This window comes from Mus caroli, unplaced genomic scaffold (assembly GCF_978045245.1).
Source record: "Mus caroli unplaced genomic scaffold, Mus_caroli_1 scaffold_18, whole genome shotgun sequence".
In the NCBI taxonomy this organism is placed as follows: domain Eukaryota; kingdom Metazoa; phylum Chordata; class Mammalia; order Rodentia; family Muridae; genus Mus; species Mus caroli.
This window is the reverse complement of record NW_028227273.1, coordinates 66,894,832-66,912,968: the sequence shown is the minus strand read 5'-3', so window position 1 is coordinate 66,912,968 and position 18,137 is coordinate 66,894,832. Positions and strand designations below refer to the sequence as shown.

Here is an 18,137-nt window from a genome sequence, read left to right as displayed (position 1 = left end):
CCCTCCTGGAGCGGATGTGTCGGTTGGGGGTGGAGAGGAAGCACACAGGAGGGGCCTGGCTTTCGATCCCCAGTCATCCATCCTCTTTTTATTGTTGTTGTTTTTGGTTTTTCGAGACAGGGTTTCTCTGTATAGCCCTGGCTGTCCTGGAACTCACTCTGTAGACCAGGCTGGCCTTGAACTCAGAAATCCACCTGCCTCTGCCTCCCGAGTGCTGGAATTAAAGGCGTGTGCCACCACGCCCAGCATCATCCATCCTCTTATAGTTAGGCGTGCTTGCTCTCTGTTCCCACCCTGCCCAGCTATTCTCTGCAAAGCCCCCTGTACTCATCTGATCTGGGTGTGTTGAATGATATCTTTCCCACCAGAGATATAAGTCCACTCCCTAGTCCTGGGTCCCGTAAGGTGACCGGATCTAGAAAAGGGATGTTTGTAGATGTGAGGACTCTGAAAATAAATAATCCGCTCTTTCCGCCATCTTGGCGCCTGTGGAGGCCTGCTGGGAACAGGACTTCTAACAGCAAGTATGTCTGGAAGGCTGTGGTGCAAGGCCATTTTTGCTGGCTACAAGCGAGGTCTCCGGAACCAAAGAGAGCACACGGCTCTTCTTAAAATTGAAGGCGTTTATGCCCAAGATGAAACGGAGTTCTACTTAGGCAAGAGATGTGCTTATGTGTATAAAGCAAAAAGCAATACAGTGACTCCTGGAGGCAAACCAAACAAAACCAGAGCGATCTGGGGAAAAGTAACCCGGGCCCACGGAAACAGCGGTATGGTTCATGCCAAATTCCGAAGCAACCTTCCTGCAAAGGCCATTGGACACAGAATCCGTGTGATGCTGCACCCATCCCGGATTTAAACTAATGCAGAGTAAATAAATAAAAGTAGATTTGTGCTCTTGTAAAAAAAAAAAAAAAAAGAAAAGAAAAAATCCTAGGTTATCTTAGGGCAAGGTCTAATGATGGCTGTCATAGGATACATACACACATGGGAGGGGGGCCTGGGGGATCTGGCATCTTGATGTTTAACTATATATGTGTGTGTGTGTGTTGTTTAAAGACATTTGGCTCTAAGCAGTGGACACAGTACCTTGACAAATCAAAGCCCTTCCGGAATATTCTCTGAGGTAGCAAGGTTGTTGTACTTCTTGGGACACTTGGCTCCCTCTGCCTTGCTGGCCCCACACTGCTGTTACCCTGCCTCACAGGGCTGGATATTTCTATTGATTCTGACTTCTAAGCATTAGAGATCTCACCTGGACCTTCCAGAGACCCTGGTTAAGGATGCCCACCCTGCCACTCTGAAGATTCCGACCACCAGCTGTAGGCCTGCTCTCTGGAAACTCTCCTCAGGTTGGAAGCCAGCACAACAGGGGTTTAGAAAAGAGTGACTCAGCCGGGCGTGGTGGTGCTCACCTTTAATCCCAGCATTTGGGAGGCAGAGGCAGGCGGATTTCTGAGTTCAAGGCCAGCCTGGTCTACAGAGCGAGTTCCAGGACAGCCAGAGCTATACAGAGAAACCCTGTCTCGAAAAACAAAAAACAAACAAACAAACAAAAACCCAAAAAAACAAAAAAAAAAAGAAAAGAAAAAGAAAAAAAAAAGAAAGAAAAGAGTGACTCGGGGCTGGAGAGATGGCTCAGTGGTTAAGAGCACTGACTGCTCTTCCAGAGGTCCTGAGTTCAATTCCCAGCAACCACATGGTGGCTCACAACCATCTGTAATAGGGTCCAATGCACTCTTCTGCTATGTGTCTGAAGTCAGCTACAGTGTACTCACATTAAATAAATAAATATTTTTTAAAAAATAGAAGAGTGACCGAGGTGGTGGTGCACACTTTTAATCTCAGTACTCAGTAGGCAGGCAGAGGCAGCAGAGCTCTGTGAGTTCAAGGCCAGCTTGGTCTACAGAGTAAGTTTCATTTCCAAGGCTATACAAAGAAACTCTTATCTTGCGGGGGGGGGGGGGGGGATGAGGAAGAGAAAGAGAGAGAGAGAGAAGTTTCAGGCTAGCCTGGACTACATGAGCTTCTGTGTCAAAAAGAATTGTGCTTACCAAACTCAAGCCACACATTCTGCTTGCTGCTCAAGCACAGTATCAGTGGCCCCTGACTGGTGCAAGTCCTGCAGGTATCAGATGGCAGAGCCCAGGCCCCTGGGGCTCTCTGGTGAGACTGGGCTATCCTGGGGCTCTCTGATGAGACTGGGCTATCCTGGACTCTCCCAACTCTGCTGGGATGTCTCTATGGTAACCCAGCAGGAACTTTTCATTGGACCTTGGCTGCAGGATTAGCAGAAGACCACCCATGGCAACCCAGCTTTTGTCACCTGCTTTTATCAAGAAAGCATTCTGGGTACCCAGACCGGATCTTCCCTGTCCCTGTTGTCTGTGACTGCCCTCAGAACTCAGGAGCAGAGCTGAGCAGCTGCGCAGGAGCAAGCAGCCCACACAGCCTAATGTGCTAGCTCTGTGGCCCTGGAGGAGGCGGCTAGCCAGAGTGAATCAGTGAGAGGCGAAGGCTCTCCCGACCACCAGCATGCTGAGGAGGGGTCCTTTTCTTCGCTGCAGACATTATTCACATGGGGTTTGAACCAGCATGATTTCTTCTGTGTTAAGGCAGGTCCTCTTAGTGGATTCTTCATGGTGCCCCCCAGCTTTCTCTGCTGTTCCTGCTGGGATGATCTCTGAGAGCCCAGTAACGACAGGTTTCCCCCGGCTTGGCTCCCCCACACCCCTAAAACTTCTCAGGACAAGCCGGGCGTGGTGGCGCACGCCTTTAATCCCAGCACTTGGGAGGAAGAGGCAGGCGGATTTCTGAGTTCGAGGCCAGCCTGGTCTACAAAGTGAGTTCCAGGACAGCCAGAGCTATACAGAGAACCCCTGTCTCGAAAAACCAAAAAAAAAAAAAAAAAAAAAAAAACCTTCTCAGGACATGACTTGGACCCCTGGTGGCCCACACCACTCAGAGACACCCATGCCCAGGGAAAAGGGTTATGTACACTCAAGTACCTAGAGGACATCTCTCGCTGTGAGGTGCACAGTGATAGTTGTTAGGGTGCTGCTTCACACAGCTTCTAGGAGACGGAGCATTCTGCAAGAAGAGCTACCTATCTTGTGTCGTGTGTGTCTGTGCGTGTATGTGTGACTCACTTCACGGGATCTCCTGTAGCTCAGGTTGGCTTCGAACTCGATAAGTAGCTAAGTATGACCTTGAACTCCTGATCTTCCTGCCCTCCGGATGCTGAGATGATAGCCACGGACCACAGAGCCTGGTTCAAGGGGTGCTAGAGATTGAACTCAGGACCCCATGCATATTAGATAAACACATCCTACTGACTGCAGCCTCACCTCTGTCCCTTCAAATCTTTTTGAAGATGTTATTTTACGTATACAGATGTGGCTGCATGCGTCTGTGCATCACATGCATGCAGTGCCCACAGAGGCCAGTAGAAGGCGACATCACAACTGGAACTGGAATTAGAGAAAGTCCTTAGCCACCGCTGGTGCTGGTAATCAAACCAGTGTCCTCTGGAAGAGCAGTACTTTTCAATCGCTGAACTATCCTCCGGCACCCCTCCCCCATTCTTGTTTTCTTCATACTCCGTGAAATTCTTTCGGCAGGAACTCTTTGATGGTCAGTAAATGGCCTCTCTGTATGCTCTCTTCTCTGCATATTCTATTTGATATGAGGAAAAGGCCTCCCCCCACTCCACCCCAACCAGGCCCTACATCTGCTGCATCCCCCAAGGTTTTCCTGCTGTGCGCGCTGCCAGCACACTCCGAGCCTAGGGCTAGCTCCTGAGCCATGTTTTCTCAAACCAGAGAACCGCTGTGCTGTGGACAGACAGGACCACATAGCAACTCCTGCGCGCCGGGTGGCACCAGCATGCGGTCACATGTTCGGAAGACAGTATATCCCCAGCAGTGATTTCTCACTCATCTTCCATCTTCAAAGACTTCAAAGGAAGCCACCCTCTGAGCTGCAGCAAAGGGTGCTGGGAACTACTCAGCGCTATAGATGTTCTGAGAAGCTGTAAGGTGGGGGTTCCTAGCGGATCTCATGCTCACCTCACCGTCTCGGGTTGCCTCTGGTCTCTCCGGATGGACCACAGTCATTTAGTGCTCACCCAGGGCGGGCCTTGAACCCCAGTGTGCTCAGAACAGAGAGAAGCGGGGCTGGATGGAACACGCCAGAACCCCAGCGTCTTGGGAGGAGGCTGAGGCAGGAGACTGGAAATTCATGGTTAGCCTGAGGGACAGAGGAAGTTCACACCCAATGCGGTTCAACTTAGCCAGACTTTGTCTCAAAATAAAAAGAAAGAAAGGGCTTAGTGGGCAGGGATTTCGGAGAGGTTGGGGTGTGTCTCAGCATACTGGGGAGCAGAAGATGATGTTGGGTCCCCTGAAACTGGGATTACAAACAGTAGTAAGCCACCGTGTGGTGCTGAGCCATTTCTCCAGCCCCACAAATGTTGGCTTTGAGGGAAGCTGACGGGGCTCCCTTCTATTCCTGCCTAGGATGTAACTATGAGGAGAGAGCCTCGGTAGCCATTTTCAGAGCAAGATGTGGCCGTGAGGAAGTCACATGCTGGAGATGCCAATGTGAAAACAGGAGCCTGGAGCCAGGGAGCTGCCTGAAGCTGCCCACGCTAGACTTCTTCAATACAAGAGAACAACCTCCTGGCCATCGACCACTGAAAAGAACCCTGCAGACTGAGCCGCCTTCTCTCAGATCCGCTGTGAGATGGAATCTTTCCCTGGCTTCCTAAGTCAGATCCACAAGTGTCCTCATAAAGGAAAATTCAGATGCAATTCTGGTAGCTTGGCGTGCTTCCTGACAGGACAGCTGACAACTAAAGTGTATTGGTTTCACATTATTAAATATTCCTGTTTATGTAACATTCCCCCCCCCATCACCTAATTTTAGGTAAACCTGGACATATTTTTCATCCATACAGAGCTCAGTTATTTAAGATGTCCTAATGAGTCACACCACACTTATATTAACTTCTTCCCAGGCATCATGCTTTTAAACTTTGTTTATTTCTAACCGAGCCTTATGTCCCACACTGTAAGCCATTCCTCATATCTCAGCAGACAAATAGTGTTTAAAGCTCCTCTGGGGGTTAACACAGCTAAACCCTGGAAACAGCCCGCCAGGGCAGACTGAGTAGAAGACACTTCACTGTGGTTTTAGAAACACTTCCAAAGGTTATTCCTCTGGAACAATGTAGCAGCTTGACACGGTGACTTCTGTCGGTAAGCACCTGGGAGGCGGAGGCAAAAGGATTGCCAAGAGCTTGAGAGTAGCTTGGCCTACATAGTGAGTTCCAGGTCACCCAGAGCTACAGTGAAAGACAATGTCTATAAATAAATAAATAAAACAAGCAAGCAAAATAAAATATCAGGAGAAAGGGGCCGAGGGTGGAACTCAGTGTCAGAACAGGTGCCTAGTATTTGCAGGGTCTTGAATTCCCAGTACCACTTTTTTTAAGAACAGATGTAGCAGGTCTTTGCTACTTTGTGAGTTCTTCTTTTTCTCACCCTCTATCCCACCCCCACCCCACTTCACTCCCTATCACTAGATAAGGGGAGAGGGGAAGGGAAGAGAGGCAAGGAAAAGGGAGGGGAAAGGAGGTCCCTGGATCTAATTTCTTTCCTTTTGTTTCTTCTTTGACCATGGCTACTAATAAACCCCAACCAACCCCCTCTGAAAGACCAAAACAACCTCCTGGGGCTCTAGGTAAAAAATTCCCCACTATTCTAAATGTCACACAATCACAGAAACTATCTGCAGCTGCCAAATCCACACTTCTGTTAGAGCACGAGGCAAATCACTGTCATCTGCCTCGAATAGTCCGGAGCTGCCCCATACCCCGCTCCTGGGATTAAAATGAAAGCACATTCTTATACTACATCTGTGGGTTTTTTTTTTTTTTTTTAAAGGAAACAGGGCTGGTGAGATGGCTCAGGGGTTAAGAGCGCCGACTGCTCTTCCAAAGGTCCTGAGTTCAAATCCTAGCAACCACATGGTGGCTCACAACCATCTGTAGCAAAATCAGATGCCTCTTCTGGAGTGTCTAAGATAGCTACAGTGTACTTACATATAATATATATATATTTAAAAAAAGGAAACAGAGGTGCAGGGCTAGGGAGGAGAGAGTTGAGAGGTTAAAAGCTCTGCTCTTCTACAGGATCCAGGTTCAATTCCCAACACCCACATCATGGCTCACAGCTGTCTGTAACTTCAGTTCCAGGCCTCAGAAGACATCAAGCAAGCGTGTGATGCAGGTAAAACATCCATACACAAATAATAGTAATAATAACATCTAAAAAGATCAGGGGCTGGTGAGGTAGCTCATCAGGTAAAGACACGTGCTGCCAAGCCTCACAACCTAAATTTTCTGTGTGTGAGACAGGGTCTGTGTAGCTCTGGTTGGCCTGGAACTGGATATGTGGAGACCAGCCTGGCCTCAATTCACTACCTCTGCCTACTGAGTACCCCACTCAGGTAGTGAATTTTTTTTTTTTTTTCGTCTCAAAAAGCTTTATTTTCACTTGGTCCAAGACTTGACAGAGGCTCCAGGGCGGTTACAAAGCTGCCTAGTGGCTTGAGAGGTTTATTCAGGTGGAGGTCCCAGGGCGGGCTGGTGCAGAGCAGAGGGGGGAGCCCCTTGGAAGGCACAGAGGCCTCCTAGTCATGCTTGAGAGTGAGGCGCTCAAAGAGATACTCGCCCAGAGATCCCTGGGGCGCGCCAGACTGCGCTGGTTGTGGCCCTGCCACCCTACGGAGGTTGGTCAGGTGGTTGCCCATCTTCTTGATGAGTTTCACCTCCTTATCCAGGAAGTGGCTTTCCAAGAAGTCACAGAGATGAGGGTCTGCGCGGGCAGAACCCAGGGCATGCAGATCCAAGAGGGCCTGGTTCAGGTTCTTCTCCAGGGCCAAGGCAGCTTCCATGGCCTCCTGGGTTTTACCCCATTCATCTTGAGATTGTTTCTGCACATCCTGGAAGAGTGCACGGCCCCCGCGATCGTTCTGCAACTCGAGGAGACGCTCGGCTCCCTCGCGCTTCTCCTCGGCCAATTCGCGGAAGAAGTGGCCTACGCCCTTCAGAGCCACATCATCCCAATCAAAAAAGAAGCCCAGAGAGAGGTAGGTGTAGGAGGCCCGCAGGTGCAAGTTGACCAAGCGGTTCACGGCAGCTTCCACCTCGGTGGAATAATTCTGACGAATCTGAGAGGTCATGGCTGATCCGGAGTAGGAGCTAACCGCGAAAAGACGGTGCAGACTGGTCCTAGGAGTGGAAGGCAGCAAGGAGATGGTCCCGGAAGCTGCGACTGGAGAGACTTGTAAGGCGGCTGGAAGCGAGTACAGTGGGAATCCCCGGGTCTGTTCTGTTCAAACACTGTTGAAGCAAGACACAGATCCACGGGACCTCCAAAAGCCCCACTTTTGGCATGACCTGAGTTTCATCCAAAAACCCCCTTGTGCTGGGAGGTAAGAGCTCATTCCTACAAATGTCCCCTGTACAGCGTGTGTGTGTGTGTGTGTGTGTGTGTGTGTGTGTGCGTGCAATGGGATATGTACATGTGCATGAGTGTGTGTGATTGTGAACATGTACATACATGCACATGCACACACACACACACATACACGTGGAAGAAAGATTTGGCCTAGTAAGGGGCCTTTACTATTGTAACTAGTGAACCTGATACTTGAGATCTTGGCCAGTGCTGTGGCTATTCTTGGTTGTCAACTTGACTACACCTGGAATTAACTAAAACCCAATAATGGGGCATAACTTTGAGGGATGTCTGCCTAACTTAAAGTGGGAAGAGCCACTTGTAATCTGGATCTTTGAGGTGGTAAGAAACACCTTTAATCCAGGTCTTTCGAGATCAGGAAACCGGCCTCTGATCTGGTCCACACCTTCTGCTGGAAACCTATATACGGACATGGAAGAAGGAAGCTTGTGCCCTGACTGCTGGCTAACCCTCTCCAGAGCAAGTCAATTCCCTCACTGGTATTAAAGCCTGCTGCTTCGGAGGATTCTGGCATATACAGAAGACGGCTGAGACATCCAGCCTCGTGCACTGAGCAGCCACTGGATTCTTGGACTTTCTATTGGTAGACAGCCCTTGTTGGATTGGCTGGACCACAGGCTATAAGCCATCCTAATAAATTCCCCCCCCCCCCCCTGCTTATGAAAGAAAATTCACTCTGTAAGTTCTGTTACTCTAGAGAACCCTGACGAATACACATACTCTCGCTGCCCTGGCAATAAAGGTCAAAGTCTACCATTATCCAGATAGCCTTCTAGGCTCAGCGCAAAATGGGGAACTTCCTTCACTAGCAGGGCTTCCTCAACCGCTTCCCATACTAATGAGGCGTCTCTGTATCTTAAGCCTTTAGCCAAGGACCTTTGCCCATCCTGGGTATTCTGACTTCCATCCCCCAAATTATGTAATGCTTGAATCACCCCGAGTAAAGTGATCTCCCCAAGCTGGGCCTGGTGTCCTCATTACAGTGTGCTTCCCAATCCTGCCCCACCCCCACTCCCACCCCCGCTGTCTGTAGTCTCTGCTTCATTTGCCTTTGTGGACTGGTACCATAGACAATTCCCTGGGGCAGGGAGGGTCACATACCCTCCTGTGTGTGCGTGCGTGTGTGTGTGTGTGTGTGTGTGTGTGTGTGTGTGTGTGTGTGAGAGAGAGAGAGAGAGAGAGAGAGAGAGAGAGTGTTGAAACAAGTTTTCTCTACACAGACCTGGATGCCCTGTAACTCACTATGTGACCAGAATGGCCTTGAACTCAGAGAGATTCCCCTGCCTCAAATTCCCCTGTCTCTGCCTTCTGGGTGCTGGGATTAAAGGTGTGTGCCACTACGTCCAGCCGTTTTATTATTTTTGTGCGTATGGGCAGGAGGTGGGGACGGGGCAGGGGGCAGAGGCCAGAAGAAAGTGTGGGATTCCCTGGAGCTGGAGTTAGAGCTGGAGTTAGAAGTAATTGTGAGCCGGTTGGTGGGTATTGTCAGACTTTCGTGACCTAACATCTCCCAATGAAGACAGAGACTTACTATTATTTATTAAAGTTCAGGCTGGCTACCTCCCAACTCACTTGTATAACTCAGTTAACCCGGTCTACACTAGCCCACACTTGCCCTGTGGCCAGTTAGCTCTATGTCCTGGTATGTCCAACTTCCTCCGTGTCTGGCTAACAAATCCCTCCAAATTCTTCCCACAGTTCCAATCTCTACCGTTCTGCCTTTCCTCTGGAGGGCTCTGCTATAAGTCACCAGGTTTTTGATTTTTTTTTTTGTTGGTTTTTTTTTTTTTATCAAACCAATCGGAAGGTGATGGAGAAGAATATTTACGAAATATGATGCAAGTGCTAAGCAATTGGAATAACAATACCAAAGATCAGACAGTACTGAACACTCTGCTAGTACAGAAATCAACATTTGAATAATATGAAGACAAGCTTTACCCAGAGCACAAGAGGGCGATCCCAACAGGTATGGGTGCTGGGAACTGAACACTCCCAAGTGAGTGTTCTGAACTTCAGAGCTGTGCCTCCTGCTCCTAAAAAGCAGGCTCCCTGGGCAGGTCCCGCAGCCTCTTAGCCACTTCCTGATGTAAGCGTTGTTCAGCCGTTTCTACATGGGCTTGGCCCTGGGGTAGAAGAACCATTTCAGACCTGTTAACACAACACACAGGGATCCCCCCACCCTCTTATCAAGAGCAAGCTCCTGGTCTCCAAAACTGCTTCACAGAAACCTCATTCAACCCTCTCCAGCCCTGCCTGTAGTGAGAATTCTGGTTTAAAAAACAAACAAACAAAAACAAAAAAACAAATATTATAAGAATCTGGTTTTGTTTTAACCCAGGTGTGGGGAAATGGGACTGCTTCGCAGCAGCTGACTATGATTTACGCCGTGCTCCACCAGAGGCACGCTTTTGCCAGCTGCAGATAGTGTCTGAGATTGTGTGAATTTTGGGATTTCGTAGATAAATGGTAGGACCCCCACCTCCATCCCCGCCCATTGCAAGGTGGAGAGTGGTGGTTGGTGGTCATTTGGGGGAGGGAGGTTGGTTTCAGTGTGTTGTTAGTGGTCATGCTCAAAGAAGAAACAAGAAGAAGGAAATTAGATTTAAGGATCTCTGTCTTCCCCCTCCTCCTCCCCCGCATTCTTCTTTCTCTCCTATCTAGTGATGGGGGAAGGGTGAAAGTGGGGGATAAAGGATAGGAAAAAGGACACTTTTACCCTCTTTGGACACCCCGAGGCCACACCCCCAAGGTGCCTTTCTGTGATGGCCCATCCCATTCTTCCTCTAGGTCGGCTCAGATGCTCAAGTTTGACGTGTGTGTGTGTGTGTGTGTGTGTGTGTGTGTGTGTGTGTGTATACTCAAGTGCCATCGTGATTAGAGGACCACTTATGGGGGTCAGCTGTCTCTTAATATGGATTCTGGGGCTTGGAGGCAAATATCTTTCCTCATGAATCATCCCATGCTCCTCCTTGTTTTTTGCATGATTAGGCGGGCATTCATGGCTTTGGCTGTCCTGGAACTCTCTGTGTAGACCAGGCTGGCCTCAAACTCACAGAGATCCCCCTGCCTCAGTTATCTGGATACTGGGATCACAGGAGTGTGTGACTTTGTGGCATGTGGGACACTCTGCCAATTAAGAACAGCACACCAGCATCAGTTCTGAAGGTGCAGGTGAGGGCTGGAGCAGGGAGTGGGAGGGGGTCCTTGCATTATAGAATCGTAGGCTCCTGGGAGCCATGACGGGACTGTAGCTCTGTTGGCGGAGCGGCTACTTGCAGTGCACAAAGCCTGGATCTGGTTTTCAGGATTCGGTAAGACTCAGCAAGATGGCACCCAAAGAGGGCGCTGACCTGTTCCACCTCAGCAACCGGGCTTGGTGGCGCACACCTTTAATCCCGGCACTCGGGAGGCAGAGGCAGGCGGATTTCTGTTCAAGGCCAGCCTGGTCTACAGAGTGAGTTCCAGGACAGCCAGGGCTATACAGAGAAACCCTGTCTCGAAAACTCAAAATAAAAAAAAGAAAAGAAAAGAAAAAAATGAAGCAGAAAAGACACTGGGCAGGCTATACTCAGGAAGCGGGGAGTGTGCAATGTTCAGGTGTCAGACCAGTTGGTGGTGACCAACACAGGGGTCCCAAGAGAGTGAGTCAGTTGGCACAGTCTGAGGGACTCTGGGCAGCAGGGTTCTGGCAGGCCAAGCTCTTTTCCCCCATTCTCTCTGCCTTGCTAAAAAACATTAGCATACATTCCTAAAGCTAGCCGCCTCCATTCCCTTCTGAAGCCACTTCCTCCTCCTCCTGAGGCTGACTACCAAGGTCTGCCCGGCAAAGTAATGAAGTGAAAAAATCAAAAGCCCCCTTTGGCTCACCTAATTACCATGCCCAATTAAAATGAAACACCTCATCCTAACATGGAGTTTCCCCTTTTACCTTTAGTTATTTATTTTTAAAGATTTATCTATTTATTTTATGAATATGGTACACCACCATTCAGACACACCAGGTCACCAGACCCCATTACAGATGGTTGTGAGCCACCATGTGGTTGCTGGGACTTGAACTCAAGACCTCTGGAAGAGTAGTTGTGAGCAGTCGGTGCTCTTAACCACTGAGCCATCTCTCCAGTCCTGGCCCCACCCCCCCCCTTTTACCTTCATAAGCTGCCATTTTCCTATGTGTCAAGGATGTCTCCTCTCGCTCCAGAGACAGTCCTTTGTCCCTTATCCCTGCCCTGTGTCCCTCTGGGGCAAATAGATCTCCTTTGTGCTGAGAACTTGGTTTTGGGCTCCTGACTAACAGCTTTTCTTTCTGAGTCCATTCTTTCTGGGCCTCCCTAAGGGACCATCTGGGATGGACATTGAAATGGAGTGTCTGACCAGATGCAGCCCAGCACACTTTTTTGTTTGTTTGTTTGTTTTGTTTTGTTTTGTTTTGTTGGTTTTTCGAGACAGGGTTTCTCTGTGTAGCCCTGGCTGTCCTGGAACTCACTCTGTAGACCAGGCTAGCCTTGAACTCAGAAATCTGCCTGTGTCTGCCTCCCGAGTGCTGGGATTAAAGGCGTGCGCCACCACCACCCGGCTGTGGGGTTTTTTGTTTGTTTGTTTTTGTTTTTTTTTTGTTTTTGTGGCCCAGCACACTTACAGACAGTCCCTTGGATGCTGACGCCTGGCCTTGGACCAATCAGGAACCTCTGTTCTCCGGTCCAGCGTGCTTCCTCATGGGGGACGATGTGAGACAACTGCAGAATGACTTTACTTACTCGCCAGATAGACTTCCCACAAATTGGCATGCTGGTTAATTTTAACAGCTTGGAAGTTACATAAACGGCCAACAATAGAGAATCGGTTAAGAATAAAATTCATTATAGTTCCTAAGTATAATGTAAAACTATGTAAAGAACACTAAAAAAAAAAAAAAAAAAAAAAAAAAAAAAAAAAAAAAGGGTTCTTGTTGGGTGCCTATGATCTAGGTGCTCAGGTAACAGGTAGATAGGATGAAAGAGTTCAAGGCTAGCCTGAGCTACATAATGAGTCCAGGACAAGCTGGCATATAGAGTGATATAGAGTGAGACCTTGGAGAGAGAGAGAGAGAGAGAGAGAGAGAGAGAGAGAGAGAGAGAGAGAGATGAGAGGGATGGTAGTGCACACCTTTAATCCCAACGCTTGTGATGCAGAGGCAGGTGGTGGATCTCTGAGAATTGGAGGCCAGCCTTGGCTACAGGGCAAGTTTCAGGACAGCCAGGGCCACACAGAAAGAGCTTGTATCTAAAAGCCAAAATAACAAGATAAAAGTGAAAGGGTAGATATTGCCAAAAGAAAAGGTCCCAAAAGGAAGGTGGTTTTCCTTTGGAGATATCACAGTGCCGTAGTATAGACTCGGAACTGTCACCAAACACCCAAAAGAAGCAAACTGGGAAAGCTAAATTCTGGATCAGGGTTCGAGAGATGCAGCCCACCCTGGCAGTGGGATGGCCTGACCACCACAGTAGGTGCCAGGTGAGGCAGCAGGTCATATCAGGAAGTAGGGATCTAGGGCAGGAAGTAGAGCCTGCCTGCCCATCACCCCGAAGCCCCACCCACACCCAGGGTGGCCAGCTAGACCTCTCTTTCCTCCACAGTTTGAAACAGCGCCACCTGCCAGAAATAGGGACTTCTGGTGGAGACATGCAGAACATGCAGGCACAATAAGTGGTGGTTGTAGTGGGGGCGGGGGGTGGGAGATTTACAGCTCAAGACATAAGGACCGGACAGCAAAACAGGAAGGAAGGAGCGTGCTTCTCATCCACGTGCGGATGTGCATGTGTGTGTGTGTGTCTGATGGGGTCTCCTGTCACCAGGGTGCCTCCAACTCCTGCGTAGCTAAGGATAGCCTTGAATTGCTGATCCTTCCACGAGTTGGTTGTTGTAGCTTACCACAGAAACCCTGGTTACAGTAGAGAGGAGCTGACGTGAGCAGCGAGCGTTATTATAATGGAAAGACCCTCACAACCCTGGGCAGCTCTCACAGGTGTTAGATTTGGGGCGCTGCATTATCATCGGGGCGCTATTTATTGTATTTTTAAAGCTTATTTTGCTTTTAATTATGTGCGCATGTGAGCGCAGACACCCTCAGAGGTCAGAAGAGGGAGTCAGAGCCCCTGGAGCTGGGGGGTAAAAGGCGGCTGTGAACCCCCTAATGTGCATGCAGGGAACTGAAGTCAGGGCCTTCACAATCGCCCTTAACTGCAGCCAATTCTCCACACTCACAATGGAGTCTTGAAGGGACAGAGAGCCTTTAATTCTGAAAGATGAAAGGGGTTTCCGACCCATAAAGTTCCGAGTAAGAGGAGGCGATCTCACACCACGTGACTTAGCCCAGCCTAGCCCACGGGCCAGGAGTCACAAGTCAGGAGAACAGTAGACAAAAGTCAAGTTATAATTCGAGGTTGTCCTCAGTGTAAGTGTCAGGGAGGCTGGGCTTGTTCGCAGCTGCAAGTGGGAGGGAGATGACTGAGCTCCGGGAAATCTGTGAGCCCTTTTATCAACCCTGTCCCAGCAGAGGCTGCCGGAGGGGAGGGCCTGATTTCTGGGAGAGAGAAAGGCAGTGAGGGAATCTCTTATCCAACACAGAGACTACATGCAGGCACCACCTTTATGGTCAGAATGTTCTATTTTTGAGACAGCATTGAATGCTGTAGTCCAGGCTGGGCTGGGATTCACAATCCTGCCTCAGTCTCTCAAATAGCAGGCTAGCATCCTTCCTCCCTTCCTTCCTTCCTTCCTTCCTTCCTTCCTTCCTTCCTTCCTTCCTTCCTTCCTTCCTTCCTTCCTCCCTTCCTCCCTTCTTCTCTTCCTTTCATCCTTCCTGTTTATGAGACAGGGTCTCATTATGTGGTGTTGGCTTGGCTGGCCTAGGACTCACTATGTATATGTAGACCAGCCTGGCCTTGAACTCAGAGATTTGCCTGCATTTGAGTGTTGGGATTAAAGTCATGCACCATCATGCCCAGCTTTCTTTCTTTTTAAAGATGTATTCATATCTGTGGGTATCTGCAGGTGTGTGACCATGCCTGAGCAGGCCAGAAGAGTGTGTTAGATCCCCTGGAGCTGTAGTTACAGGTAGTTGGGAACCCAACTCAGGTCCTCTGCAGGGTCAAGTGCTGCCAGCCATCTCTCCTGCTCCTGGTGGGCACCGGGAATACACAGGCCTTTGCCCTCTTCCCAGGCCTTACTGTGTCATTGGTACTGAGCATCCTCCTCTTTGTCGTCGTCGTTGTCGTCGTCCTCCTCCTCCTCCTTCTCTTCCTTTTCTTTGAGATGTACTTTGTCACCAAGGCTGGCCTTGAGCTCCTGATCTTCCTGCCTCACTCTCCAAAGCTGAGATCACAAACTAGGATTTATAGATGTACCCTGGCCAGCTCTGTACTGAGGCTGAGGTGAGACCCTGGTGCCACCTGACCTGCCACTCATGTAAACAGGGCTACACTATGTAGCTCTCTCATGGGAAGGATCTAAAGTAGCCAGAGGTGGGTGGAGGGCTCTTGCCAGGGACTGATGGGGGGGGGGGAGAGCTGTGGAGGCTTGAATGAAGATGTCCTGTCGTTCCCCCCCCCCCCCCCCGCCATGGGCTTGGTCCTCAGCTGGTGGAATTGTTGGGAAGGATTAGCAGGGTGGCCTCTTCACTGACCTGGGCTTTTGAACTTTCAAAGCCCACAGCATTCTCAGTTAGCCCCCTCTCAGCCTCCTGTTTATGGATAAGGTGTGAGCACTCAGCTGCTGCAGCAATCCCACACCTGCTGCCAGGTGTGCTGCCATGGCGTTCCCTCGCCATGACTCTAACACTCTGGAACCATGTGTGTTATGGCTCTCAGAGGAAATGCAGGGATAAAAGGACAGACTTCAGGGTAAGTTCCCCAGGTCACTGTGTTACAGCGTCGATGTTAATTAACATGGGAGCCAGCACTTCAGAAAATCTATAGGGAGGTGTGCTGGCTTACACCTGTCACCTCAGTGTTTGGAAAACTGAGGCAGAAGGACTGCCATGACTTTCTGGAATAGTTTGGGTTACAGTGTGAAACCATGTCTTTTTTTTTTTTTTTTTTTTTTTGGTTTTTCGAGACAGGGTTGCTCTGTATAGCCTTGGCTGTCCTGGAACTCACTCTGTAGACCAGGCTGGCCTCGAACTCAGAAATCAGCCTGCCTCTGCCTCCCGAGTGCTGGGATTAAAGGCGTGTGCCACCACGCCCTGCTGTGAAACCCAGTCTTAACCAAAAATAAATAAGTAGGCTGGGTTTGGTGTCCCAGCTTTTGGGGTCCCTTGTGCCACCCTGTGTCTATTCCTGGGTGAGAGACTAGACGGAGTGCCACACCAGCTTTGACTATGTAATCAGTTCACAGCCGGATTGAGTAGCATGAAGCCCTGTCATGTTTGACAACGATGAGAAGGATGACAATGATGACTACAATGACGATGATGACGATGATGACGACGACGACAACGACCCGTCTAGCTTTGTCCTAATAGAAAGTCACCACTATTAACACTTCGTTAGTTCCATTCCAATGGCAAAGGAAGAAACTGAGGCAGGAGAGGAAGGAAAAATGAGGAGAACATGGGAATGGGAAAGCCACCCAAACAGTAACAGATAAAGAGAATCTCACAAACAGGCAAACAGGATTACTTTAACCCTGCACTAAGAGGCAGAGGCAGGTGGATTTCTATGAGTTCAAGGTCAGCCTGGTCTACAGAGTGAGTTCCAGGACAGCCAGGGCTACACAGAGAAACCCTGTCTCCAAAAAACCAAAAAAAAAAAAAAAAAAAAAAAAAAAAGAATCCTGTTGAGGGCTGACATGCTCAGTGGATAGAGGTGCCAGCTGTAGAAACTGCACTCCAAACTCTGATACCAAGTAATGGAAGGAAAGGTGTCCTTTGACCTCCACATGTCTTGATTGCATGTGTGTCTCCCCTGTAAGTGATACATATAACAACTTTTTATTTGATCCTTTGAAGAATACAACTTTAAAAACATCGAAGTTATATAAGTAGCTGTTGATGTGACTTTTTTTGTTAGTTTGTTTTATCGAGACAGGGTTTCTCTGTGTAGCCCTGGCTGTCCTGGAACTCACTCTGTAGACCAGGCTGGCCTCAAACTCAGAAATCCTCCTGCCTCTGCCTCCCAAATGCTGGGATCAAAGGCGTGCACCTCCATTGCCCGGCTGGTGTGACATGTTAAAAGGACAGTTTCTCAGGCAGGGCTGGACAGATGGTTCAGAGGTTAAAGGCATTTGCTAATCTTGGAAAGAACTTCAGTTAGGTTCCCAGTACCCATGTTGGGCAGTTTAGAGCCAGTTCCAGGGGATCTGATGCCCTCTTCTACACCAACACACACACACACACACACACACACACACACACACTTATATATGCTTAATTTAAAAAAAAATCAGAGCTGGGCGTGGTGGCGCACGCCTTTAATCCCAGCACTCGGGAGGCAGAGGCAGGCGGATTTCTGAGTTCGAGGCCAGCCTGGTCTACAAAGTGAGCTCCAGGACAGCCAGAGCTATAAAGAGAAACCCTGTCTCGAAAAAACAAAAACAAAAACAAAACAAAAAAAAAAAATCAGACCATAGTCGGGTGTGATGGCACATGCCTTTAATCCCAGCACTCAATTCCAGCTGGCAGGAACAGACAGATCTCTATGAGTTCAAGGCCAGGCTAGTGTACATCATTATACAGTTCAGCCAAGGCTACACAGTGAGGCCCTGTCTCAAAAGTGAGCACCCTCACCGTCACCAACAGTGAAAACATCTGCGGATATAGCCTACACAGTTGAATGATGGTCTTAATTTTTTCTTTTGGTTTTTATTTGGTTGGGTTTTGGTCTTTTGAGTCAGGGTTTCTTTGTGTAGCCTTGCCTCTATTGGAACTAGCACAATAAACCAGGACTCCAACTCAGAGATCTGCCTGCCTCTGCATCTTGAGTGCTGGGATGAAAGTTGTGGGTCACCACTGCCAGACAACTGGAAAACATTTTTCTAGTATTCATGAGACCCTGAGTGGAATTCCCCAACATTGAGAAAAAAATCTTGGCAGAGCTGGTGGACCATGCCTTTAATCTAAGATCCTGTCTCCAAAATAAACAAACAAATAAAAATGTAAATAAAAAATCTGTTTCCAAGACTGGACCGGTGTAAAGTCTCAATTCCCAGGACTTAGAGGCAGAGGCAAGAAGATAAAGAATTCAAGATCATTTTTGACACAGCAAGTTCAAGGCCACATTGTACCCTGTTCTCTCTCTCTCTCTCTCCTCTCATATATATATATATATATGTATATATATATATATATATATACATATATATATATGTATATATATACACACACACATATATATAGTTAAATATATGTTAGTTAAAATTATAAATTTAAAGACATACTTTCATAAATTCTTAAGTTTAACTTGCATATGCTGATGTCCTATTTAGAATTCTCATACATTTTGTATACTAACATATACCATTTGTGTAATGAAAGAGGTATAACTTGTCCTTTGATTGGTGTTCAGTTAGCCTGTGGGCCGACATACGAATTTGCACGAACATCACCCACATCAT

The 18,137-nt window shown here is 48.5% G+C and overlaps 1 protein-coding gene and 1 pseudogene across 1 annotated transcript; one reads left to right on the top strand and one right to left on the bottom strand.

Annotated features, from left to right (window-relative positions):
* The first annotated feature begins 471 nt into the window (after window positions 1-471).
* Window positions 472-874, top strand: LOC110284187 (large ribosomal subunit protein eL33 pseudogene; annotated as a pseudogene).
* A 5,712-nt stretch (window positions 875-6,586) lies between these two features.
* On the bottom strand, window positions 6,587-7,277 carry LOC147000461 (ferritin light chain 1-like). Its single transcript, XM_085833002.1, has one exon. It carries the CDS (start codon window positions 7,243-7,245, stop codon window positions 6,694-6,696), a length of 552 nt encoding a protein of 183 aa, XP_085689128.1. The 5' UTR covers window positions 7,246-7,277; the 3' UTR covers window positions 6,587-6,693.
* Between the last annotated feature and the right edge of the window lie 10,860 nt (window positions 7,278-18,137).